General features: G+C 52.5%; 13 protein-coding genes across 13 annotated transcripts; 8 read left to right on the top strand and 5 right to left on the bottom strand.

Moving 5' to 3' along the window:
* Positions 1-480: 480 nt before the first annotated feature.
* SAICODRAFT_4600 (DNA/RNA polymerase) lies at positions 481-2,559 on the bottom strand (the record flags this gene model as incomplete). Its single annotated transcript, XM_019168837.1, has 1 exon — positions 481-2,559. One exon carries the CDS (start codon positions 2,557-2,559, stop codon positions 481-483), a length of 2,079 nt encoding a protein of 692 aa, XP_019027533.1.
* Positions 2,560-2,691: 132 nt separating this feature from the next.
* SAICODRAFT_68752 (uncharacterized protein) lies at positions 2,692-4,778 on the top strand. The gene is made up of 3 exons (XM_019170421.1): positions 2,692-3,747; positions 3,777-3,904; positions 3,962-4,778. The coding sequence occupies exons 1-3, from the start codon at positions 3,134-3,136 to the stop codon at positions 4,762-4,764; spliced, it is 1,545 nt and encodes a 514-aa protein (XP_019027532.1). The 5' UTR covers positions 2,692-3,133; the 3' UTR covers positions 4,765-4,778.
* Positions 4,779-4,854: 76 nt separating this feature from the next.
* Positions 4,855-5,588, bottom strand: SAICODRAFT_108182 (uncharacterized protein). The gene is made up of 2 exons (XM_019165302.1): positions 4,988-5,588; positions 4,855-4,933 (listed from the first exon to the last, which is right to left on the bottom strand). Exon 1 carries the CDS (start codon positions 5,438-5,440, stop codon positions 5,000-5,002), a length of 441 nt encoding a protein of 146 aa, XP_019027531.1. The 5' UTR covers positions 5,441-5,588; the 3' UTR covers positions 4,855-4,933; positions 4,988-4,999.
* An 815-nt stretch (positions 5,589-6,403) lies between these two features.
* SAICODRAFT_32809 (uncharacterized protein) lies at positions 6,404-6,610 on the top strand (the record flags this gene model as incomplete). Its single annotated transcript, XM_019168233.1, has 1 exon — positions 6,404-6,610. One exon carries the CDS (start codon positions 6,404-6,406, stop codon positions 6,608-6,610), a length of 207 nt encoding a protein of 68 aa, XP_019027530.1.
* Positions 6,611-7,932: 1,322 nt separating this feature from the next.
* Positions 7,933-8,250, top strand: SAICODRAFT_87192 (uncharacterized protein; the record flags this gene model as incomplete). The annotated part of the gene is made up of 1 exon (XM_019171480.1): positions 7,933-8,250. A coding segment is annotated over exon 1 (279 nt), but the record flags the coding sequence as incomplete, so codon positions are not given.
* A 24-nt stretch (positions 8,251-8,274) lies between these two features.
* SAICODRAFT_51394 (OPT superfamily oligopeptide transporter) lies at positions 8,275-10,555 on the top strand (the record flags this gene model as incomplete). Its single annotated transcript, XM_019169056.1, has 3 exons — positions 8,275-9,152; positions 9,202-9,502; positions 9,560-10,555. 3 exons carry the CDS (start codon positions 8,275-8,277, stop codon positions 10,553-10,555), a joined length of 2,175 nt encoding a protein of 724 aa, XP_019027528.1.
* Positions 10,556-10,771: 216 nt separating this feature from the next.
* SAICODRAFT_68748 (uncharacterized protein) lies at positions 10,772-11,226 on the bottom strand (the record flags this gene model as incomplete). Its single annotated transcript, XM_019170420.1, has 1 exon — positions 10,772-11,226. One exon carries the CDS (start codon positions 11,224-11,226, stop codon positions 10,801-10,803), a length of 426 nt encoding a protein of 141 aa, XP_019027527.1. The 3' UTR covers positions 10,772-10,800.
* Positions 11,227-12,014: 788 nt separating this feature from the next.
* Positions 12,015-13,680, bottom strand: SAICODRAFT_63427 (MFS general substrate transporter; the record flags this gene model as incomplete). Its single annotated transcript, XM_019169988.1, has 4 exons — positions 12,015-12,428; positions 12,483-12,827; positions 12,880-13,554; positions 13,597-13,680. The coding sequence occupies 4 exons, from the start codon at positions 13,678-13,680 to the stop codon at positions 12,039-12,041; spliced, it is 1,494 nt and encodes a 497-aa protein (XP_019027526.1). The 3' UTR covers positions 12,015-12,038.
* A 432-nt stretch (positions 13,681-14,112) lies between these two features.
* Positions 14,113-15,263, top strand: SAICODRAFT_4594 (uncharacterized protein; the record flags this gene model as incomplete). Its single annotated transcript, XM_019168833.1, has 2 exons — positions 14,113-14,146; positions 14,254-15,263. 2 exons carry the CDS (start codon positions 14,113-14,115, stop codon positions 15,261-15,263), a joined length of 1,044 nt encoding a protein of 347 aa, XP_019027525.1.
* Positions 15,264-15,490: 227 nt separating this feature from the next.
* Positions 15,491-16,727, top strand: SAICODRAFT_68745 (DNA glycosylase). Its single transcript, XM_019170419.1, has 2 exons — positions 15,491-15,603; positions 15,660-16,727. The coding sequence occupies exons 1-2, from the start codon at positions 15,539-15,541 to the stop codon at positions 16,669-16,671; spliced, it is 1,077 nt and encodes a 358-aa protein (XP_019027524.1). The 5' UTR covers positions 15,491-15,538; the 3' UTR covers positions 16,672-16,727.
* Positions 16,728-16,879: 152 nt separating this feature from the next.
* On the top strand, positions 16,880-17,843 carry SAICODRAFT_87182 (uncharacterized protein; the record flags this gene model as incomplete). The annotated part of the gene is made up of 2 exons (XM_019171479.1): positions 16,880-17,615; positions 17,670-17,843. Exons 1-2 carry the CDS (start codon positions 16,902-16,904, stop codon positions 17,841-17,843), a joined length of 888 nt encoding a protein of 295 aa, XP_019027523.1. The 5' UTR covers positions 16,880-16,901.
* Positions 17,844-22,299: 4,456 nt separating this feature from the next.
* Positions 22,300-22,599, bottom strand: SAICODRAFT_51393 (uncharacterized protein; the record flags this gene model as incomplete). Its single annotated transcript, XM_019169055.1, has 1 exon — positions 22,300-22,599. A coding segment is annotated over one exon (300 nt), but the record flags the coding sequence as incomplete, so codon positions are not given.
* Positions 22,600-23,550: 951 nt separating this feature from the next.
* Positions 23,551-24,148, top strand: SAICODRAFT_4590 (uncharacterized protein; the record flags this gene model as incomplete). The annotated part of the gene is made up of 2 exons (XM_019168831.1): positions 23,551-24,070; positions 24,135-24,148. The coding sequence occupies 2 exons, from the start codon at positions 23,551-23,553 to the stop codon at positions 24,146-24,148; spliced, it is 534 nt and encodes a 177-aa protein (XP_019027521.1).
* Between the last annotated feature and the right edge of the window lie 536 nt (positions 24,149-24,684).

The following is a 24,684-nucleotide window of genomic DNA, read 5'->3' as shown; positions in this document are numbered from 1 at the left end:
TACGTGAATAACGGCGCGTGCTTCGGGATTGGCTGATCAGGCTCTGCCAAGAGCTTGGTAATGGTAATCGGATACCTCAACGTAGCCGGTAACAAGATTGCGGCAGTATCTTCGTAACTCATGCTTCAAGTACACCGAGAATGTGGTAGTGGTAATGGTAAACTGTGTCGTTTTTCGTCGGGAGAATTGGAGAGGATGATGCACATTGATTGAATGCGGACGGGAATGGTAACTGATGACTGTTCCAAACGTTTGATGGTCGGTTCAGTACGTGATGATGGTATCGTATCGTCCTGATTTTCACCGTCGTTCTCCTCGAGGGTCGGCGTGCGCACGGTGCTGCGGGTGCCCAACCTTAAGTACCAGCGATCACATGACCTCATAACCTGTCCATGCAAGAATGACGCACGAGCCCTGGAAGCACAGCGTGCAGGGTGAGGGGAAGGAACGGTCGAAAATCGGTAAATGATAGAATCCGAATTATTGGATTTCTTCGTGATATGCTAGATGTGCAGCACGGACAAACATAGGGAGGATGGATCCGCATGATGGACATGTAAAAGCGTCGCCGTCGGCTTCGTTCCGAACACTCCCACGGTCGGAGCCGGAGTCTACAGGGTCGTCGAGCCCATGGGTTACGGGCACTTTTACGGCAACACCTCGTGAAGCAACATAGCCTGCCTTGATTCCATTACGTTCATCCATCTCGGCGATCGACCCCGGTTTCTTTGCCTCATAATCCGCAGATATTTCCGCCTTCAGGTCGGCTGGCAGAGAGGCCCATACTTCTTCATCGACCTCCGGTGGCCTTGGCGGACTCGCATGAATGACAAGTGAAGCTTTGACTGCTGGCGGAGGCGCTTTGAAGAACCCTGCAATGCCTGTTCCCCCTCTCTTCTTTGCCGCTGGCCTCTCTGATATGCCGTCTTCCGCGTTCCGCTTAATGGCAACCCCATCCGCCCGGCCGGCGAACCCCTCCTGATCACGCTTGTACTCATTCGAAATCTCACGCTTCATCTCATCAGGGAGCGAGTCCCAGACTTCTTCATCCACCTCAGCCGGGCGTATCAGGGTCACTTGCGTCGACAGATGGTGACTACTTGGTCCTCCTGCGAAGTAACTCCCAATACTTGCCATCGGCCTCTTATTCTCCAAGTTCACCACCGCTAGATTGAACAAAGAACAGTCCCACTCCTTCTCACCGACCATCTTCTTGAACAGTCCCATAATGGTACCATTCAACAGTCTGGCGGCTCTCTCTTCCTTCGTCATCCGTGTAACCTCAAATACCTCAACCGGTAATTTCGCGCTCCTTCCTTCCCGTTTATCGCGCCATTCTTCACCTTTGACTCGGTTTGGTGAACGAAGTCGAACGGTTAAGCGGAGTGTGCGTGGGTATTTTGCCCAGCGATCGGTGGCTTGATCGTAAAGCTCCATCTCGAGGCGATCTAGGAGGTCGATGGTAAGTTCGAGGAGCCGGCGGGAAGCGTCAAGCATCCTGCTGCAATGGAGGAATGAATCTTCGATGGAGATGGTGGAAGGGTAGAGCGGCGATGCTTTCACTGGTGTCATATCGATACCTCGTAGTAGATTCCACAGAAACAGTCCTTGCTCGGCTCCGAACCAAACCTGAAACTCCGAAAGTGAGCTGTTTTCGATGACATATCCCACAGTCAACTGAGTGTCTTTGTAAACATCCAGCAACTCCGTCTTGGCTTTATCCTGCGGTTTATAGTTCTCCCAATTTCTCTCCAAATCATCCTCATCCACCACATCGTCCTCCACCACTTCCTCCCTTTGAGGCGCCCGCGCACCGAGTTTCTCATATAACACCTTCAGCGTCTTATACCCAAACCCGTTCAGCTTCTTCACTTGCATACCTCTCAAGAAGCATTCGTAAGCTTCAGGCATTATAAGGGTCTGGTCAGCGGGTTTGTGTTCGGCAGCTGCGAGCTTGGAAAGGAGTTTAGAGGTTGCAATGCCGGCAGAGCAGGTGAAACCGACTTGTTCATGGAGTTGGTCGCGCACATATCGGGCGAGATGGGAGGCAAGGTAAAGGGCCTCCTCGTCTGTGAATTGGGTTGTGTCTGTAGTTGCTTCGGGGGTGTAGAGACGATCCCCGTTTAAATCGATCATATGCCCTGCCCAGCCTCTGTGATCCTCGCCGGATATCCAGGATGCACTGCGGTCCATGAGCGCTCTTTCCACAAGCAACGTGACATCAATCCATAGTTCGTCCATTCCCAGCCTTTCTACCGCGCATTCATCCCCTACCAGATTGCGGACAAGCCCAAAGATGTCCCGACTAGCCTTTCTGTACCGATTCAAGTCCTCTCCATTGACGATGACCAGGTCAGGACAAGCCTTCACCGCACCGGTCACCAACTGCAATTTGCCAACACCTCGTTCGCGAGCAAGGTAGTTGCACGTCACAATAATTTGCTTCTGCTGAATGCCAAACGGCAGGGCGCGGAGGGAGGGCTTCGCGAGTTGTTCGACTTGGCCATAGAAGAAGTCCAGGTCGAGTTGGATGATGATATGGTTATTGGATTGAATCATCGACGAATTAGCGAAGACTACATTTTCTGTTCATCAGGAGTTTGGTCCCCACACAATTGCGATGTCAGGAGTACATGCACACAGCAGTGCTGTGGGGGTTGCATCAAGTTCAGGACCCGCTGCAAGTCGATTGGCGTTGCATGTACTCTTGGACGACGAAGTTCAACTGTCCTACTCCTTGTTTAAGGTATGTTATTTTGATTCCTTTGCGGCAGTGCATTTGTGAGTGCCGGGCCTGTACGATGGCAGTGCATGCCTCCTTTGCATTAATATTCCCGGCTGAACTTCCAGGGTCAACACATCCACCCTCGTGCACCGCTGAATCCCGGGAATCGGAGTCTATTCAGGACCTTGATGGGTGGGAAGATGTTCTGAAGCTGTGAATGCTTTGCTTTGTCCTCTCTTCTCCTATTAGGCGCCGTTTCTCCAGTCCTGTGAACTCCTTATCAACGCTCGGGCCGCTTCTTCTTCATCGTTATCCAGGCACCGTCATGTGCGCTGAATGCTGCTCTACGTTACGGGCAATCCAGTGATCCAATAGACCCAACAAGACCTCACCGCCAAAGGCAGGACCATGGTCTGCATCAAAGGCCTTCACGTCCAGGTATTACGTGAGGGCACTGTCTTGCAAGAGTACGGCACCACCACAAACAATGCCGGGGACAAGATCAGTTGCTATATCCCATCCGTTGCCGGCGATACTTTCACCGTTATCATTTTCCACCTACCAAACCCTCCGCCGGAGGATCTGGCTACATGGTACGAACTCTTCGACTTCCATCTCTACATGGACGGTTTGATGGTCGCCGAGATATTCTCCAATGTGCCGCCCATCGAATATACATTCGAAGGCGCAGATCAGCTCGATTCGACATCTTTCGTTCGGCCTTTCATGTTTCGAATCTTGCCATTGACGAGGACAATGCACGATAGTGAGAGGAGAGAAGAGGTATTGAAGAACTTGGGCACGATCCGCTTGTCTGTGCACAGGACATGGTCGGCGGTTCAAGACGAAGCTGAAGATGACGCTGAGCGAGTGGTGAAAACAAGCAATGATCCTACGTTCAATTGTACTATGCTGGACCTACCCGCACCCGCGGCCCGGACAGAGGAATGGCAACACGCCCCGGGTCCACAGAAAGCAGACGTGTATAAGGGAGATGCCCGTACTTTGAAACATGATGTGGAGTGAGTACATTTGTTCCCAAGATCTCTAGGTGTTTGCTGAATAGCGATAGTTATGGGGCTGTTACTCCGAAGGTAGTGATACATGGAGTCCTTCACAGAAGGGTAGAGGTTGACCCGGACCCACTTTTCGAAATTGAATTCCGTTACAGGACCGCCAGTTTGTTGCCACGGCGGACTTATCTTGCGATAAGAATGCTGACGTGAGAATTCGCAGGCGATCTCCGTGCTCGTGGCTTTAACGTCCCTGACCCGTTCAAGAAGTCTACCCGCAAGAGGCGCTCCTCAAATGACACCCCAGACCTTAACATGGAGGACATGTTTGATACCCTTAACACCATTGACCGCGATAACAAACGTAAGAGGGCCCGTGAGCAGCTCCAGAGCTGCCAAGTCGAGGTTCAGGATCTTACGGGAGATGACCCGCTCATGCCTGAGATTTGTCTCATTAGGCCGCCGGACAGTGATGATGAGGAGGAGTACGTGCCTCTTGCAAGGCTTATTAAGCGTGAAAGGGAGGAAGTCGTGGGAGCGGCAGTGGGTGTTGGGGTGGGCGTGGGAGCGGCAATGGCCGAGACGAGCGCTGCGCAGCAATTGTTGGAAGATGAGACAATCCGGCCCAACCCGTTGACGTTGATGGAGCGTATTATGCCTGCTCCTGCCTCCGAGGAGTCACAGGATTCGGGAGACGAAACCGAAGATACCGAATATTGCTTCAACGGGGAAGGGGGTGAAGAGGATCGCAAATCCGAGCAGCCTGCTGAAAACGATGAGAATGCCATGACCCTTGCACCCATTGAACCTGCGGAGGCTCCCGGATTCGAGAAGCCTGCTGCGGATGTCGAGAACTCTCAGTCTGCTTTATTTCTTGAGTATGGGGATTATGCTCAGGTTCCTGAACTCCGCGAATATGTCAAAGGAGCCCCGTTCGTGCTGACTGATGACGAGCGTAAGGTTCTTGGACTCCCCCAAGCTCCCGAAGACGATGAGTTCCCGGCCGAGCAGGCCACTGAGAAATAAAGTTGGAGGAGGGGGACACACTATTTATGGCTAGATGGGACGTCTTCAAGGAAGGCTTGGGGAAGGCTTGGGATGTTTTGGACCTCAGTTATTATCATTCCCTGGTCGTTTCGAATACGCAACCAATTCAGAAGTTGTATTGTTACAGCATCCTGCAACAGCGGCCTAACTATTAAAAACGTAAGTACATGTTTGATACGGCGCACAATGCCATCCCTGATACATGTCCAGCACATTAACCAGGTGTTGTAACGTTCATCTGACTCGTACTTGTTTCTGTCACTGGTACAACGTTGACTTGCTCTTGACCTCCCTTATACGCCGGCGGCGGTACCGTCGGTAGCATTCCCACGACCATCTCCTCATCTTCCCTGAACCCTCCACGCTCATACCTCGGCAACTCGATATCAACCTCCGGATCCTCTCTCCTCCCTTCCGGATCTTCTGCCAACGGATTATCTCTTCCTCCTTGACCGCTCCGCCGCGTGCGGTGTGCGTGTGTACGCGTTCGCCGCTGTGCGGCCGCTGCGTCGCCGGCTTGGATTATCTGGACTGTTCGCCGGGCTTCGAGGGCGATTTCTCTGGTTCGACGGATGTGGAGGAGCCGCATTAGGAAGATGAAGAGAACGAGGCAGACCACCAGAGGTCCGATGTAGGCGGTTGAACCGACGACCATGTTGACTTCGACTGTAATGCGACTGCTCCTTGTAACACTTCAGGATGCAATGCGAGCTGAGACGGTCAAGGAATGAAGACAACACCGGCCAGTCTCTGCACCACTGTTGATAATGTCATCGTCGGAATCCCTGGCTCTCTCGAGATCATGGATGCAGGGTCATGCGGGTTGCCGAGTTGTCCGTGAGACGGCGTGAATTTGATTCCACCACCTGCTGATGTCGATTTACAATTGCGCTTAAACAGTCAGTCATTGCAACTACATGCTCGCTCGTGCTGTCCTCGCTCCTTATACTCGTCATCCCGCGGTATTCGGGCGCCTTTCAGCTGTCTCCGCCTTCGTCATGTCTCCAGGTGGTCCTCCAACTCCCCAGGCCCAGCATTCATCCACGAAACGAAGCTTCAACAGCGCATATACATACGACACCAAAGCGCCTGAACACAGATCAGCGAAAGGACTTCGTACCTGAATCCTACTCAAGTCTACTGCTGCACTGACTTTACGCGGGAGCTCCTCATCAGTCTCCTCAACGAGTACCCGAGGCAATCCAGGGTTTAGTCCAGCTTCGGTGACGATAGACGATGTTGACGAGGTTATTGAAGAGGATTTTGAAGATCGGATATGGGAGGCGGCTGGAATGCTGCCTGCGGACGAGCACGGAGAACAAGAACAGTGAAGGGGATGTTGCATAGGATGGACACTGAGCGTGGATGAATGCGGCAATTGAGCAACAAGATTGGATGATACAAGGGAAAGAAAATTACCATTACACACGTCTCTCAGAGGCCCAGTAATAGCTGTGAAACAAGTAGAGTTTAACGGGAATCATTCAAAACAATAGTCTACTGAACCATATTGGGTCAAGTCCAAAACACAGTCAATGAACTTATAACAGTCCACTCACATAACCCACCTCTTCACGATCTCGACTCCGACCTTCGCAGGCGTAGCCATCCCCTCAACATGCGCCCTCGCAATCCCCTCCGCCAACCCCGCCTCAATGACCTTCCCCACAATCCTATCCCTGAACTGCATCATCAAGAAATATCCACTCACAGCCATCACCAACACCGGCACAGCCTGGAACGCAACCGTCGTAAGCCACATACGGATGAGACGAGCGTGAACGCGGTCCGCGCGGATCGCGGTGCGGATTGTGGCGGTGATTGAGGAGGGGGTACGTTGGACGGGAATGATGGTGGAGGTCATGGAGGTGGAGGCGACAGAGGCCTGGGTACGGAGGAGAGCGAGGTTCATGAGTGCGATAGCCGGAAGACCGAGCAATACATACGCCACGCTGGAGGCGAAAGCCATTGGGGAGGGCGGAGGGGGAACGACGACGGTAATGTCCTGGGCGGCGGTAAGGACGTTGGTCATGTGCGTCGTCCAAACGAATGTGCCCATAGAAGTGATGGCGGAGTAGAGAAGCGTAATCGGGACCAAGGGCTTGAGGGAGTGGATGAAATCACCCTTAGAGGTTGTCATTGCCTTGAGGTGGCCCCAGGTGCCCTTATCGGAGATGGGGTCCGCGAGAAGTTGTTTCATGTAGACGATGTTTAACGGCATCGCGACCGCAGCACCGACGACGATTGCGAGGACGTTGCCGATGATGGCGTAGAGGGAGAGATCGTCGTAAGCACCGAGTGCGGTGAGGGATGGGACTTGGAAAAGAGCGCCGAAGGCGTTGGTGGCGAGGTAGGAAACGATGTTGATGATAGCCGAGCATTGAACAGCTCTGTAAGCAGAAAACCTACCGGTTCTAGACTTGAGGTATCGGAAGAGTCCGAAGAAGGAGGAAGTCACGGGTTTGTCCGTAACTCGCACGTTTCTGACAGGCTCGAACTCCTCATCGTCCGCCATTCCCTTTGACGACTTCTTCACATCACCGTCATATTCGGATGTTTGGAGCGGAGCGTACTCCACCGCGGATGAGGGAGACTCAATACAGGTGTAGATCCAGGCGAGGTTGATCGGATAGGCAACGAGGAAGAGGAAGAGGAGGGCGAGAAGGAAGATTGCGAGGAGAAGTTTGTTGACGTCGGAGAAGGAGATTTCCAATTGAGGTTGGTCGCCCATTGTTGTTGTTGGTTGTTTTGTCGAAGTTGGTGCGATCATCAATCCTATCGATAGTGGCTGTGCCCCCGCCACGTCGGTCCGTCAGTTCCGTGCGCAGAGGGTCGGGGGGGAACCGGAGGCGCACAGCAAGCCAAGGGAGGGAGCGTATCGAGTTTTTGACGTGGTAGTGAAGGCTTTGTAAATGGACGTTAAAGCACGACCTCCAACCTCCAGTGGCTGCTCCCCCACACACAGCCTGATCCATAGTAGACGCACCCTTGCATTAACGTGCGTCATACGCAACTGGCTCGGCAACCGTGACAATCAACGGTCGCTCTCCAATGAACCCCCTATCTGGCAGCACGGCCCACTCCCGCATCCTTCTCGAATAGCATTCAGTCTGTGCTGAGAGCATGGCCGACCCTCTTCTCGCTCCACACGCGGCAAACTACGGCTCCATCCGCTTAACTGCCTCAATGACAGACACTCTCCGCCGTGATTATCGTCGAGACTCTTCGGTAGAGGGGTTAAGGCGTACGAGTTCTGCAATTGGAAGCGATACCTTTCGGAGGAGGAGACGGAGTAGTGCGAGTGTCATCAGCTTGGCGCATAGGAAGAGTGTGGATTTACTTGGGATTGGAGGTGAGTTGGAGGAGGAGGATGAGAGTTTTGGGGATGAGGAGGCAGTGGATGATGAGGAATATTTGCTCGAGGATGATACTGCGAAGCCTGGCGACGGTGAGGATAGGTATGGCACTAGCCCTTTCATAACCGGGTTTATGGCTGAAGTGTTTCGTGATAGTCCTTTTGGCGAGGTGAATGCATGCGTCCCGAACACAGATGACCCCGACACTCCCGTTAACACCCTCCGCATGTGGGCAATCGCAGTGTTCTTTACCCTCCTCGGCTCCGCATCCAACATGTTCTTCTCCCTGCGGTACCCCTCGATCGCCTTGTCCGCATTGATCGCACAACTTCTCGCACACCCCTTGGGAAAGGCTTGGGCGGCATACATGCCACATACATCGATACCGTTTGGCATACCGGGTACTAGACTATGTGCTTGGGTGAAATTGAATGATGAAAGGGATTGGAGTGCAAAGGAGGCTGCGTGTGTGTTCGTTGCTGGGAATGTGTCATTCGGGTGGGCTTATGCTACCGATGTCATTGTTGAGCAAGTCAAGTTCTACGGTCAAGACTTTGGAGTGACGTACCAAATCCTCCTCGTCCTTACCACACAGCTACTCGGCTACGCCTTCGCCGGTCTAACACGTCGCCTCCTCATCACCCCTTCCAGCATGGTCTGGCCAGCAACATTGGTCAACACCTCCCTTTTCTCCGTCCTGCACAGCCAACAATCGACCACGCGCTACCATTTCTTCAAACTCACCTTTCTCATCGCATTCTTCTACTACTTCCTCCCGGGATTCATCTTCCCTGCCCTCTCCTGGTTCGGCTGGCCAATCTGGATATGGCCGGAAAGTAAAGTCGTGAATCAGGTCTTTGGGGTACGTACGGGGTTAGGGATTGGTATGATTACGTGGGATTGGGCACAGGTTGCGTATGTGGGAAGTCCGTTGTTGATGCCGTGGTGGGCACAGGCGAATGTGTTGGGGAGTTTGGTGGCATTTATTTGGGTGCTTGCGCCGGTGTTATAGTAAGAATTTCCCGGCATTGCGTTAAGCAGTTACTGACAGTTCTGACAGTTACTCGAATGTGTGGTTCACAGCCTACCTACCTATCTCAAGTCCGGAGGTGTTCGATAACGCTGGGCAGCCGTACGACGTTACTCGTGTCATCGCCCCGGACTTGACATTCGACAAGGAAAAGTACGAAGCTTATTCACCCCTATACCTTCCTGCGACGTACGTCATCACATACGGGTTGAGCTTTGCGGCTCTTACAGCGTTAGTGGTGCACACCTGGCTCAACTATCGCCATGATATCTGGAAGCAGTGGAGGGCTGCTAGAGGGCAGGGCGATGGAGAGGACGATATTCATAGTCAGGTATAACTCATGATCTATAACGTTTTCTACAAAATTGGCTGACATGACCTGTAACAGATGATGAAGAAGTATCCCGATGTTCCGGCGTGGTGGTATGTGTTGCTTTTCGTGGTGTGTCTCGGAGGTGCGATGTATCTCTGTGAACATTATCCTGTTCATCTACCGTGGTATGGTGTGCTTTTTGCGGTGGGTTTGGGAGGATTGCTGTTTGTCCCGATTGGGATCGTGACCGCGATCGCCAATCAGACGCCTTCACTGCTTCTGCTCAGTCAGGTTGTGTGCGGGTACTTGTTCCCCGGCAAGCCGGTGGCAAACATGGTCTTTGTCTGTTTGTGCTACATCACGAATCATCAGGGAATCACTTTCTCCTCCGACATGAAACTGGGCCATTATATGAAAGTCCCGCCACGGGTCATGATGCTCGTACAAGTCGTCGCAACGGGTGTGGGGTCTTTGACACAGATCTTCGTGATGAACTGGATGTTTGGGAATATCCGGGGCATTTGCACTTTGGAGGCGGAGAACGGGTTCACGTGCCCCTTTGCTCGGGTGCATTTCAATGGATCGATGGTGTGGGGATTAATTGGACCTGATCGGTTCTTCGGTCGGGGACAGATGTACCACCCGCTCCTGTACTGCTTCTTGGCCGGAGCTTTCATTCCGATACCGATTTACTACTTGACTAAGCGGTATCCGACGAGTTTATGGAGGTATGTGCATCCTGCTATTATCCTCGGAGGCACCTCTTGGATTCCTCCGGCTACTGGTGTCAATTATTCGACGTGGGCTGTTGTTGGGTTTATCTCTAACCGGATCATTCGTCGCCGTGCGGAGGGGTGGTGGTCGAAGTATAACTTTGTTCTGTCTGCTGCTCTGGACTCCTCGCTGGCGCTGGGGGTGTTAGTGGTTTACTTTGCTGTCGTGTACCCCGGTATATCCGATAAGTGGCAGTGGTGGGGCACAGAGGTGTTCAAGGATACTTGTGATTGGAGGGGGTGTGCATGGAAGACTGTCGAGGCCGGTGAGAAATTTGGAAGGAAGTTCTGGTGGTGAGCGTCAAGTGAGGAATGTGAGAAGTGCGGGACATTATATTGCATGTCCTTTGATTCACTAGTTTGTTCTACGTGGCATTGATTCTGTTTTGAATCTGATTACGGCTATAGTAGAGGTACAGGAGGTACAGGAGTTTTTTCCGGGTTTTCATATTGTCAAACGTTACTTAGCATCAATGATACCTCTTCATACGCATGAACATCTAGGACGATCATTCGTGGTGTAGAAAGTGGATGTGATTTCTATCAAACAGGATACGGCCAATACATTGCCACAAGGCCAAGCCCTTCGTCATCGCGAGTTCGTCGGCCGTTTCTCTCTTCAAGAGCCTCTACCTCAAGGATTATCTCTGGTTGGTGGCCACGCTGGGCAACCTCTGGTTGCCTTGATGGATCGATCTCATACTTTGGCGGTGTAGACTCTGCTGTGTACGGTGGTGGCGCCTCCGTAGGTGAACTTGAATACTGCGGTTGCCGAAAGACGCTTTCGATAGCTGATTCGGTATTGGTGGCGGCATTCAATTTTGCTCTCCGCCACTTGAGGTAGATGTATAAGTATATCCCCACAACTGTGAATAGGGCAACGAATAGAGCTACACCCAGGATGATTGGGCGTGTCGCATCTGAGGCGCGGATTGTCGTGTTGGCAGGGAATTGGTCGAACATGGCCATTGATGAGGAGGGTCAGTTGTTCGAAGGCTTGATGGTTTTTAAGTTGGAAGATGGAATTACGGATGCTCAATCACTGAGCGGAACAGTCATCCTTATAAACGTCATGACCATGCTGCTACGAAAGGCCCTACATCCGGGTTATAAGCCTCCGATCGCCGTTGCGGGTTCCGGTGTCGCGTAAGTCCGGTCCGAGTATGACAGCAATGCGAAGGGCCGAAGCCGTGTTATAAATTCTCGTTCCGATATCGCATTCTTCGAAGACGGACCGCATGCACGGACCGGTGAATCTGGAATGCAGAAGATCACCTCGATTCGGCCTATGGAAGTACAGGTACGGTATAGCAGCAACGGGCCCTGTCAGACGTCGATGTCGCACGCCCATTGAGAGTACTACTGCCAATGATGACGTCTCGTGAGAAATATCGTGAGAAATATCGTTTAGGAAAAGTGAGGTGTTCAGATTTCACGCAACAATTTGCAGCAGGGAACAGTCAGCCTTCATAGACAAAGAGGAGGGAGGTTGACTCCGATTCTCACAACTGTATCATTTTCGATGGCATCTGACGATTCCTTTAAATGTGAAACTTCCGTATGCGGCAATCTACGATATGAGTTGACCACACCAGCACAGTAGCTATAAACCCGAGAACATAGCATACCTGTATTCCAAACAGGTACCCCAAAGGTCACTCACCTTGAGGTTTGAACATGTACAGCTGAAGATCGTCGCTTGATAACATATGATCTTGATTTCCTACAGAAGAAGCAAAGTAATCCTACGAAGATAAACTGGCTACTGATACCGCACCGTCTTACATAACGTACCTAAAGTACGGGTTCTTCAGATCCGTCTCGTCGTTTAACACCATCCTCGCCCGGTCCTCCTCCTGTTCGATCGCCTCCTTAGTTCCAGGCTCAAAGTGCCTCATAGCCCTATCCTTCTTCGCATTTTCCCTTCCAAAAACGAACCTCAAACACAAGATGACCACAATTTCCAAGCAGTACGACACCAGCATGGAGATGATACCCATGGTGTACTTTGGTGCTTGCGAAGTCTTGTAGAAGAACGGACCGGCGATGTTACCAACGGAGTAGCCGACGAAGAGAAAGGCTTGAACGATGACTTTCTTGGTGTGGCCGGCAACGTTACCGGTGATGAAGGAGAGGCCGACAACGAAGGTTGCGTTGTAAAAGCCGGTTAACTGTGCGTCTTGTCAGCAAACATGCATGGAAACTTGCTGGGGAAAGTGACGTACGTAGTAGCAAATAAGCAGAGGAACCTTATGCTCCTGCGGAATCAAATACAACCCCAAACTCCCCGCCACGTTTGGGATCAGATACGCGACCATAATCCAACATCTCGAGTTGGGCGGCAACAACCTATCGTTGATGTACACGCAGGACACGATGGCGAGAGCGATACCTGTACCGTACGGGATCTGGAGGAGAGTGGTGACGAGGGTGGAGTATCCGAATCCCTTGATGATGAGACTGCCGAAGTTTGAGAGACCGCCGTTGGGGATGTTGGAGGAGAGGGCGAAGAGGAAGAAGAGGTAGGTTTTGGGGTCAGTGATAGCTTCCTTGAGTTGGTACATTTTGAACTGCGGAAGTACGTCAGTACTGTTGGGACGTGAGGGTCAGGAGGACACGCACCTCTTTGTTCTCCACTCCCAGGTTCTCCTCGGCGAGGCGAGCTACAGCCAACGCCCTCTCCTCCGGCGTCAACCACTTTGCCTTCATCGGCGAATCCGCAAGGAACAAGATCAGGATAATGCCCCAAAGCACAGTGATCCCGCCAATGATCAAGAACAGGTACCTCCACGACGCCAAACTCCCATGAATATGCCCAATCGCGTACGCAAACAACCCACCGAACGCAATCGCGACTCCATTACATGTATACCACAAGCCAATTCTCACGGGCTGTTCACGTCTGCGGTAGAACATCCCGGTCAAAAGCATGAAACTCGGGGTAGCACATGCTTCGAAGGCACCGAGGATGACTCTGACGACGGCTAGGGTGATGAAGTTGTGGCAAGCAGCGAGACACATGAGGGTACCGCCCCACAAGACGACATTTACGCCGAGATATTTGCCGACGGGGAAACGTTGCAGGAAGTAGTTTGTGGGGTATTCGGCGAACATGTAACCGAAGTAGAAGAGGGCGGAGAGCCAAGAGTATTCGGTGCCCTTGAGGTGGGTGTCCTCCCTGATCCCGAACAAAGCGGCATATGAGAGAGTGGTTTTGTCGACGTACTGCCAGGCGTATGACATCCCGAGGAAAGGGATGATCCACCTGTCGATCTTGCGAAGGAGCGCCTTCTCGGCCTCGGGTGTTATGAGGACGAAAGCGGCGTCGTCAGCGTCGACCCTGTAGATAGCAGGGTTCTTCAAGTAATCCGCAACCGGATCACGCTGTGCGTTCTCGAGATGTTCAACTTCGTTCTTGTCCATTTGAATTGGTGGTTTGCTACCTGGTCCCACCCCGAATCCTCGAGGTATTTATAGGATAGGTCATGATCTCCACAAATTCATTCTCCCCACCTCATACGTTCGCTTGGAGTTGTGGGGATTCATATCGATCCGCAGTGTATGAAGCAGCCACGGACCTCTTCCCTCCGTCTCTGCCGGGGTCCCCGCACCCGCCTATCGTACTAGATGCACGCGCCTCAATTGCAAGCTTTAACCGACATTAGCCGAAAGCTTGTCTTCGCTTGCGTCGAGTTAACTTCCTAGGATGAAGCCTCTAGTAATACTGCTCTCCGAATTAAAGATGCGGATCAATTCTGAAGGGAAACATCGTTGGGTCACGTGAACCTCGGAAATTCCGACTCCTTGCCAGCAGCTGGCGCTCTTAAGGTTTTTGGCTTGCTGCAGACTGATGCAATGATCAACGAAGTGAGCGCGTGGACTGGGAAGCGTCTGGGGTGCCCGCCCAATTACGCAATCTCCGAACCCTGAGATATCGAATCCCAGGGCTTATAAGGGCATGATCCCCGACTTTTTGCCTTCCGGGTCAACCACCAGATCAACTCATAATCGCATTAATTACTATGGCTACGTATACCATTAACGACGAACGTCCTGAACTCTCCACCGCCTCCTCCACTACTGCGCTTTACCACGGCGAACCCGGTGACAAGCATGCAATCCACCCCGTCCCCGCCGCTGTTGTCGACACTGCTCACTCTCGCGTCGGTCACCGCTGCCCGATCACTGAGCAGCCTCCCCGTCCACCGCTTGAGTCGAGGGACACGAAGAACATTCTGTGCGACTTGAATGAGCCTGTTGATGAGACAGCGACTGCTTACACCACCATCGAGGGCGCCCGTCAAAATGCCATCCCGACTCCTCGCGTCGAGAAAACTGGCATGGACTGGGGTAACACGTCCACTGCCGCTTCCACCACCTCCACCACTTCTTCCGCCAACTTGGCCACCGGAGGCGCACCCTGGCGCCCGACGGAGGATTTAAACCCCTCCCTCGGTGGTAATATCGCAACTGGCGAACGCATCCCTAGCTCCGCTTCCGGGGTCCATGCAAACCCGGAGCAAACCCGCGTTGCGGAGACTGCGAGGGCGAGGGAGGCTGCTGTTGGGGCTGGGGCAGGTGCTGGACGTAGGACGGAGGAGGAGTTGGTTAAGGGTGTTCAGGGTGTTAACATTGGTTCTGGCGCTGCGACGGACGTTGGTGCGGGAACGCCGTGGAGGTCCACGGGTGATGTTGATATAAGCAAGAATGCCATGGGCGGAAAGGGCGTTCACGTCGATGCACCTACCTCCAAGACCTCCACCACTGACAACCTCGTCGCTAAGACCGAGCAGAGCCCCGCTACTGCTCCCACTGCCGGTTGGGCTGCTCCGCCGACGACAGATGCTGGATCTGGATCCACTACCACCGCTACTTATGCTACGGCTGAGGCTAAGAAGGAAACGTTGGGGGTCGAGGAGACGAACAGGAGGAAGTCGAGCACTTCGTCTGGAAAGTCGGGAAGCTCGGGGATTTTTGGAAAGATCAAGGACGCTATTATCGGATAATTGGCTTGGGTCATTGATCATGACAGATGTACGATAGGGATGAGGAGCGTTTCATTTGTACACTATAGCTATACCCGGATGACATTAAGGATTTGGAGTATTCAAACGTTTATTGAAGAGCAATCGCAAGCTTGACAAGACCGTCATGTAAAGCAGCCTGCAAACTGACCACACCCGCGCTGTTGTGCTTCATGTCGTACACTTTCCGCCACATTTCGCAGGACTTGAAGTAACAACTGACGCACGGATATCAATCATTACAAATAAGATTCAAAATGCAACTCAGACCAAGAGTAAAAGATCAGAACATCACTTCAGTCCTCAAGGCGACGAAGGCGACGTGAGTGTAACTGACGTCACTTGCAGGGATGACGGTTGCTAATCCACAGCTCGTAGACGAATTACCAAGAAGGCAACGACAACTGCAATTAAGAAAGAGTATTCAGAGTCTGCGGTTGTCAAGTCTGAGCCGATACCTACACCCGTCATAGCTGTGATCAAGGCCGAGCCATCGCGACCAGGATCATCTTCGTTTGCCAAAGAAGAACCGAATGAACACCCGCTGTTCGCTGCTTCACCCCTCCCTCGCCATGGACCAACCTATCTACCACCATTAACTCACGCATCATGCCTTCCACAAGCATATGCTCACCTAACAAAGATTGATCCACGGTTCGCGCAATTAATTGAGGCACATCCATGTCGTCCGTTCACGGACGAAGCACTACGAGAGCAAATCGATCCGTTCCGCACATTGGTTACGGGTGTTTTGTCACAGCAGGTGTCCGGAGCAGCAGCAAAATCGATCGGGAGGAAGTTCGTTGCGCTGTTCCTGGGTCACGAACAGGAAGCTGAGGAGGGATTCTTCCCCACGCCGGCGCAGGTGCTCGAGAAGGATATCCCGACATTGCGAACAGCTGGTCTCTCTCAACGAAAAGCAGAATACGTCCTCGATATCGCTGCCCGCTTCGCCGACGGCCGCCTCTCCACCTCCATTCTCGCCGATGGCACCGACGAAGAAGTCATCAAAACCCTCACCGCAGTCCGCGGCCTCGGCGTCTGGTCAGCCGAGATGTTCCTCATGTTCGCTCTCAAACGCACCGATGTCCTCTCAACCGGTGACCTCGGTATCCAACGCGGTATGGCGGCGTGGACGGGGAGAAATGTGAAGGGTGTGAAGAACACGGGGAAGTGGAAGTATATGGCGGAGAAGGACATGGTTGCGTATGCGGAGCAGTTTAGGCCGTATAGGAGTATTGTGTGTTGGTATATGTGGAGGGCAGATGGGACTGTATTGGCGCTTGGGGAGGAGGTGAAGAAGGAGGAAGAGGTTAAGCAAGAGGAGGAGGCACAGCCAAATGAGGAGAAGGTGGAGGCTGTCGAGGAGGGTGTGAAAGTTGCAGCTTAATTGCTACGAGACTCGTGTGGAGTGGTATACATCCCCTCGACGCTGACAATAGTACAACTCGTTGCTGTTCGTACAGGCTCATGTTCTCACGTAGCGGCCGCGGGTGCTGGTGAACTCTGGGCTCGACCGTGCACCGCCATCAGCCGCGCCACCTGCAAGCTGCTCTTCTATCGATAACGACAAGCAAAATCCAAGTATTCCAGATACCGACCTCCACATCTTCATAAACAATGGGTCAAAAGCGCGGAAACTCGTCTGGCGGAGGCGGAAGTTTCAAGCGCCGTAAGGCCCCGGGCAACTCGTCGCTCCAGCCTGCGACTTCCGGTGTCTTCGTGACTTGCCCTCGCGGAAAAGAGCGCAACTGTTTCAATGAGATCTCAAACATCATGGAGGAGTACGTCGAGCGTCTTTTCCCTGCGCCGGAAGAGCTAGAGGACTCGGATGAGGATGATGAAGACGATGACATTGAGGCCTCGATTCAGAAGGAGTTGGCTGGGATGAAGGAGAAGGTTAGAGTGAAGAAGGATGGTACCAAGATCAAGAGGAGGCTGAACAAGGTCGATACTGGAGCAGATTGCGTCCTTTACATTCAAACACGCGGCAACATCGAGCCAGTACAGTTGGTCCACGACATCTGCGCCGATGCTTCTTCCACCGGTATCAAGAGAACACGATACACTCAACGCATGACTCCCATTACACGCACTGGTATTGCCGAGCCTCAGCCATTATATGATCTGGCAAAGGAAATCTTGGCACCTCATTTCCACAAGGATGAGGGTCAGGAGCCCTTGAAGTATGCCATCCGACCAAGTTTCAGGAATCACACCAAGATGAACCGTGATGAGGTGATCAAGATGATTGCTGGTATCGTTGGTCATGAGCACGGCCATAAGGTGGATCTGAAGAATTATGACGTGTTGATTATTGTGGAGGTCTTTAAGGTCAGTCCAGTATATCTCAGGGCTGATTTTGAACGTGTACTGACTCGTATATAGAACATCGTGGGTATGAGCGTTGTCCGGGATTTCGACACATTGAAGGGTTTCAATATCGACCAAATTCATCAAGCAAACATCAAGAAGTCCCAAGAGGAGAAGGAGACTACAGAACCAGCTAGAGCAACGGAAGAAGTCCCGGCCCAGGAAGAGGAGAAAGAGGAATCCGCGTAGGTAATTTGCAGAAGAATACTTTGGGATGGAGCAAATCATGTTCATGAACCATGCATGTCAATTACGCAAGTTAATTATACATTAAACCGAATTACCGCCCAAGAAACACTCCCCGTACAGGAACTCCAACCATAGAATAACACTGCCTGTAAAAATACGAATGCCTGAATACCATACACCTTCAGTTCCTTGATGACCTTCCCTTCACCTGCTGCAGCGCCCGAGACAAGGCAGCCTTCACCTCCTTGTTCTTCGACCACTTCTTCTGCAAAAGCTTCATCCGCTGAGTGGCAAGGACGAGCGTAGCGACGTTCTTGAGCGTTGGGCGCTTCGTGCGCATCGTCTGATCGGGGTAAATGCCCATTTGCTCCAAAAGAGCCAAGTTCGCCTCATTGCAAACCTCGTAACCGCTGATTTGCATGAGGAAGTACTTCTTGGAGAAGGTAAGATCAGCGCGGAAGGTCTCCTCGCGGGCAATCTTCGCATGAAGATATCCAATCTGTTTACCGAGACCCTTAAGTTCGGCCTGGTGCTTGCGAGTAGCGCGCTCAAGGTCTTCCTCAAGCCTCGGGTACTCCTTGGCCTGCCTGAGAGCAGGGATCAACTGGGCTTTAGCAGCTTCGTACTTCGCGCGCTGCTCCTCAGCATGTCTGGACCTTGACTCTGCAAGACGCTGAAGGTTTGACAATTCCTCGCGATGCTCGTTCAGTGCGAGACGAAGCTCGTGAGCCTTCCTTGTAGCACGCTCGTATTCATTCTGCGTACGCTCAAGCTCCATCTCCAACTTCGTAACCTGCTTCTTCATGCCAAGACTTTCCTCGTCAACATATTGCAACTGGTCTTCCAGAGCACGCTGCTCAGTAGCTGCCTTAGTGCGGAGTTGTTCCAGCTCTTGCGTAACAGTCTCTAGGCGGCTACGGAGGCGGTCGGCTTCCTGCGTACTTTGACTCAAGGCACGCGTAACTTCTCCATCCTTGAGTGCCTTCGTCACATTCAAAGTGTGAAGATCACCCTCCAATCGTGATGCAGTTTGGCGAAGCTTGGAGGCTTCTTCATCCGCAGTGTTCTTGGCAGCGACAAGCTCATCCTGACTCTTGCGCAAAAGACCAATCTGCTTCTGCAACAAGGCGTTCTCCTCGCGAAGCGAACCCAATTCACGCTCAGAAAAGAGAGGGATAGCGTTCGTACCAGCGCCAACGCGAGGCTCCTGCAGTTCGCGCTCAAGCTCTTGAATTTTCTTCGTAAGCCTGGATTCCTTCTCCCGAGCAAGATGCACGTTTTCCTGCAGCGATGCCATCTCGTCATCCAGTCTATTCAGTTCTTCATCGTGTTCACGTCGCAGGGTATTGAGCTCATCCTCAAGGTGTTGGATGGTTCTCTTTGCCTTCTCGCTTTCACGCTCATGACGCTCTTGAGCATACTTGAGGTCGGACTCTAGCTTCTTGTAATCCACCTCAAGCTTGACAGTGTCGTTTTCGTTGTTGAAAACGGCATCACGGAGCTCGGCTTCTAGCTCGGCGACCTTCGCGAGCAGGTGCTCCCTCTCGCCTTCCACGACACCGACCTTCATCTCCAACGCACGCACCTTACGGAGGAGCTCTGCGCGCTCGTCAGAAGCCTCGCCAGCGTGAGTGGCGCGACTGCGGGCAACGTCAAGCTCGTCCATGAGGCCTTCACGTTCAGCTTCAAGGTTGATAATAGTTTCTTTAGACGCATCGATCTCAGCATTCAGTCCCTTGACGTGATTCTGCAGTCTGTCGCGTTCGTTCTTGACGGAAGTCAATTGAGCCTGGAGGTTTTGAACTTCACCTGCCAATCGCTTTTCCTGATCAGTAGCACCTTCTGCCCGTGCCTTGATACTGCTGAGCTCTTCAGCAATACGATCTTTGTCCGAGGCAAGCTCGGTGACACGAGTCTTGTAAGACGAGAGCTCATGCTTGATGCCTTCAGACTCACGTTCCAACTTGTGGGCATGTTCATCAAGTTCACCATTGCGAACGAACTGTTCATCAAGCTGGGCTTGCATTTCGTTGATCTCGTTGTTCAAAGCATCCAACTCCTCGCGACGAGACGCCTCCGTCTTCTTAAGCTGGCGGACTTCTTCACGAACTTGCTGAAGCTCGGCAATGTGATCGTTAAGACTAGCCTTTTCAGCTTGAAGTTCCTGGGTGAGCATGTCGACTCTGCCCTGAAGTGCAGCCTCGCGCTTCCTGTGACGCTCCTCCTCAATCTGCATTGCCTCTCGAATGCGCATACTCTCACCAGAGATCGTCCCCTCAGACTCTGTAAGTCGGCGAACGGTCTTCTCCATATCAGACTTCTGCTCCTGGGCCTCCCTCAAAGACTCATGAGCATCAGCCAGCTCCTTCATAAGGCTCTCCACGCGACGATCTGACTCTTCCCTGGCCGATTTGACCTCAATTTCGTAACGCTCTACGTCCTCACTCATGACGCGAAGTGCCGCCCTCTCCTCTCTCAACTGTTCACGCAAACCATGCTCAGCTTGGACACTAGCTTCGCGCTCAGTGGCTAACAAGTCTTCTGTGTCAGCCAATCTTGACTCAAGCTGCTCGAGATGTCGTCGTAGCTCGGTTCGTTCACCTTGAGCTTTCAATAGTTGCTCTTCCAGATTAGCGCGTTCAAAAGTCACTGTCTCCAAGCGTTCGCGGACAGTTCGGAGTTCGGCTTCGGCCTGCAAGCGACGAGCTTCCAGAGACGACACCTCAACGCGTTGCTCGTCGAGCTGTTTCCTCAAGGCAGCCATGGCCTCATCCTTGCCCGTGTCAGACGCAGCGAGCTGGTCCTTCACGCGTTGCAATTCCAGGCGACCATCGGTCTGCGCCTTCTCAAGAGCGGCATGCTTATCGTTGGCAGCTCCCAATTGCTTCATCAGGCGATCCTCCGAGGTCTTCAACACGACAATCTGCTCTTCCAAAGCCTCACGCTCCCTGGCGAAGTCTTCCTCGGCATGCTGAAGCTCGGCTTTTTCTTCACGAGCTTGCAACAATTCTTCCCTCTCGTTCTTCACCTGACGAAGTTCGTATTCAAGATCCTCGACAACGCTCTGCAACCTTTCAGCTTCAGCGACAGCTTCGAGGAGTTCGTCCTCATTGCCGGTAACTGGTGTCTGGTTTTCAGCCGCAGCCTCGAGCTCTCGGACCTTCTGCTCTAAGACATCGCATTCCTGATCCAAGTCCTCGGCACGACGAGTTGCTTCAGTCAATTTCGAGGCATTCTCGCTTTCCAGCGTTTCGAGTTCTTGCTGTAGCTCATCGATACGCTTGCGAGCAGTCTGAAGTTCCGCAGCATGTTCATCCGAGCTGTTCGTGCTGACCTGCGCTTCCTTCTCCAACCGCTGCATAGTCTGCTCGAGCTCGCTCTGCAACTTCTCAATGCGAGACTGAGTCTCAAGCGCCTGAGATGCCTTGTCGTCTGCAGCGCGTTGAACTTCCCTCTCAAGCTCCTTGACGGTCTTCTCAAGCGTATCGCGCATAGCCTCCAGTTCGGCAATCTGCGTCTCGGCCTCCTTAAGGCTGTCGTCTTTCTCAGCAGAGTTGCGCTGAACATTACGCTCCAAGTTTTCGACGGTCCTCCGGAGCTCGTCGCGCTCTTCTTCGAGCTGCTCGTAGTTTGAGCGTGCTTCGCGAAGTTCGTATTCGACGTCTTCAAGCTTACTGCGCACCTCCTGAAGCTCGCTCTCGAGCTGCATGTGCTTCTGCTTCTCTTCTGCAAGACTCTGCTCAAGCTGTTGAATCTTGGACCTCTTGTCTTCAAGATCAGCGTCAAGACCTGAGGCCTTCTTCTGCTCCTGAGCGACCTCGTCCTGAAGAACAGCAATCTCATCATCCTTCTCCTCAACTTCGGTTGCCCTAGCACGAAGGTCGGCCTCGGCTTGCCCCTGCTCTTCCTCCAGCTGTGCAATCTTGCGCTTCAACTGATTCAGCTCCTCTAGCTGACCCTGAAGGTCTTCGTTCTCGTCCTGCAACTGATCGACCTTCTGCCTGAGCTCATTGAATTCTTCTAGTTTGTCTTGAAGGTCCTCATTCTGATCCTGCAAGCGGTCAGCCGTCTCGGTCTTGACGTTGAGCTCGGCTTGGAGATCCTCGTTGTCGCCCATGAGTTTGTCGACCTCCTCCTTGAGCTTCTCGATATCTTCGCTTGATGCCTGACCAGCCTTCTCCTGCGCCTCAGCGAGTTCCTCTCGTAACTGGTCAACCGTTTCCTGGACTGCGCGGATCTCGCGGTCCTTTTCCTGCTCAACAGCTTCGATCTCATTTCCGAGGTCCTCCTCCGCACGACGCTTCACGAATTCCATCTCCTCCTGCAATTCCTGAATGACAACCTGGGCATCACGAAGCTCAGCTCGCGCATCCTCAGACTCCCGAATAGCGTTGTTGAGTTCTTCGCGCTGTTCATCGGACATGCCGTGCTGAAGGGTGCAGGTTTGTCCGTGCTGAGAGCGTGCCTCCTCCTGGAGTCTGGCCACACTCTTCTCCGCCTCCATCAAGAATTTCTTGTGACGCTGCAACTCCCTCTGCAATGTCGTTCGCTCAACCTTGAACTCAATACTCTCCTTCAACGCCTTATCAATGTTTTCAGGCGCCATGTTTTGCATGCGTTCTTCCAAATAAAAGATTTTGAGCTTCAACGAGAAGTTCTCTTTCTTCATTTCGCTCAGCAGGTTCTCCTGCTCTTTCAAGGTGTATTGAGCTGCGTCGGTAGCATCGCCGTTGCGTCGGGGAGGAATGCTTCGCATAGATACTGCACTGGAAGGTACTTCCGGCTCTCTGATACTAGCAATAGTCTGCTCGCCCTGAAGGTCTTCGCCGCTGATCGAGTATTGAAGCGAGTTCTGGTCGAGATTGGGCAACGATGGTGACTGTAGTTGCTGAAAGTTTAACTTCCTTGCCATAGGCGTAGCCTCGTTGCCGGCCAAAAACCGTCCGGTTGCACCCTTTCGTGCACTTTTCAACAGTGGCGTGAATTCTTGTTTGCGGTTGGTACGATCAGCAAAAACGACCTTGGATGGAGACTGAAATCTGGATGCTCGTGGAGGTGCGAGTTTGCTGTCGGAGGGCTCGACGAAAGAGAGCTCGCGGGACCCGAAGGTTATGTCCGCAGCGTCTATAGAGTGAGAAACATCGTTGTAGCCTCCCTTTCCAGGGGTTTGAATGCCGTTCACTCCGGCAGACGCCATTGCCGTATCAGTCGTCTAGACAATGTTTGGTCGTGATCCGGGGTATATCTGCTGTAGAGAAGGCGTTGCGGAGTCGGAATAGGAGAAATAAAGAGCGCAAAATGTCTATTCCGGTTCGTTTCGTTCAGTTGCAATACCGGTGTCGTTGTTGGTGTTTTCTGAGCTTTCGTGTTTACTGCTCGAGCCAAATGTAAACAAACTGGACGCCAATTAATGCAGGCAGCGGCAATATCATGCGGTGCACGAACAACGAAGGGACAAAGTCTGCTCAAGATGACAGAAAAAACAGAAACTTTGTCTTATATGTTTTACTGAGCTGACCAGCCAGAGCTGTTATCACCGCTACCTTCGTCATTTGGACTGGCAATCCCAGCTGTTGCGAACACGCGCGCCTTTGAGCGATCCGTGACATGTGCTACTGCTGTGTGCAAAATTCTTGACGCGCATCATTTTACCGCATATTCGTGCAGGACACGACCAATCCACCAAACACGCCGCCAAACCTTGAAAATGCCTCCAAGGAAGCTGAAAGGAGCTGCTAAGGCTTCGTATAAGCGCAGGGCATCGTCTCGTACCCCCAAACCGCCCTCCCGTCTCCTCGAAGATGCAGCCTCACCACCACCTACAGATACAGTCCGGAGGGAAAAACGGCCTAAGACAGTCAAGGAACTCGAAGACGAAGACGTACCGGTTGATACTATCAGCAGATTCGACGACTTCCAGGTCTTCGTTCTCGTCACTAGGCAAAAGAGCCACAGGTATCCTCAAGCACCCTGGACGGTCAATCCAGTCAAGTCTTGGGCCGACCAAGAGCAGCTTTTGATCGATGTCGCCCTCGAGGAGCTCCGTCATGATCATATGGTCGTCGAAGGCGTCAACAAATACTCCCTGAAGCCCAATATCAACTGGAAAGTCTGCCGTGGAAGGAGCCGGGATGCACCATGGTGTAGACTACGAACGGAGGACGACTGGGAAGGCTTCATTGATGCCGTCCACACTGAACACACTGAACGCACCCCTCTCAGACTCAGTCCTGGGCCCGAAAGCCTCTCATCCCTCGACCTAGGCACAGTGCTACCAACACTGCTCTCCAGGGCATTTCGAATGAACTTGCGAATGATCCTCAACGCTACAAAAGGATCCTTGCTGTTCAGACCCTACAGGCTAAGCACAAATGCGCCAAGCACCACCAGCAGTACTGCTATGTTTCATCCTTTTTCTCACCAACATCGATACATTACCAATGATCTCCTCAATCTATGGTCTAAGTACTTGGTCGCGAAAGAACATGGGGTTACCGTTGAGGAACCACCCATCCATGATCCCCTATTCGCTGGGTTGCTCATACCATTCAAGGAGACAGATCAATCGGAAACACCTGAAAGCAGGCACTCTTCGTTCGGTATGCCTCAACTACTTACACCAGTGACTGCGCCTCGATTCGATCTACTCCCTAACCCTCCCTCGAGTCAGCCTACTCCGACCCCAACCCCAACAACCACGACCATTGACCCGCAAATGCTCAGGGGTTCGAGCCCTCTTCAAGGGCCGGCTGCTGATGATTTGGACGGGTTTCTAGCCTATGTCAAGACCAAAGTTCCGGAATACATCGACTTTGATTGCCAGACGGTTCGAGATGCAATT

This window comes from Saitoella complicata (genome assembly GCF_001661265.1).
Source record: "Saitoella complicata NRRL Y-17804 unplaced genomic scaffold SAICOscaffold_1, whole genome shotgun sequence".
NCBI classification, from domain to species: Eukaryota; Fungi; Ascomycota; class Saitoellomycetes; order Saitoellales; family Saitoellaceae; genus Saitoella; species Saitoella complicata.
Note: the sequence above shows the minus strand (reverse complement) of the source record. Positions and strands in the feature narration are given on the sequence as shown.

Bases quoted from the DNA above. Each gene is read 5' to 3' on its own strand.
- SAICODRAFT_68752 (XM_019170421.1), top strand. From the start codon at position 3,134: ATGGTCTGCATCAAAGGCCTTCACGTCCAGGTATTACGTGAGGGCACT. The intron at 3,748-3,776 runs GTGAGTACATTT...CAAGATCTCTAG, and splicing joins ACTTTGAAACATGATGTGGA to GTGTTTGCTGAATAGCGATA. The intron at 3,905-3,961 runs GTTTGTTGCCAC...GAGAATTCGCAG, and splicing joins ATTCCGTTACAGGACCGCCA to GCGATCTCCGTGCTCGTGGC.
- SAICODRAFT_108182 (XM_019165302.1), bottom strand. From the start codon at position 5,440: ATGGTCGTCGGTTCAACCGCCTACATCGGACCTCTGGTGGTCTGCCTC.
- SAICODRAFT_68745 (XM_019170419.1), top strand. From the start codon at position 15,539: ATGCAACTCAGACCAAGAGTAAAAGATCAGAACATCACTTCAGTCCTC. The intron at 15,604-15,659 runs GTGAGTGTAACT...CACAGCTCGTAG, and splicing joins CTCAAGGCGACGAAGGCGAC to ACGAATTACCAAGAAGGCAA.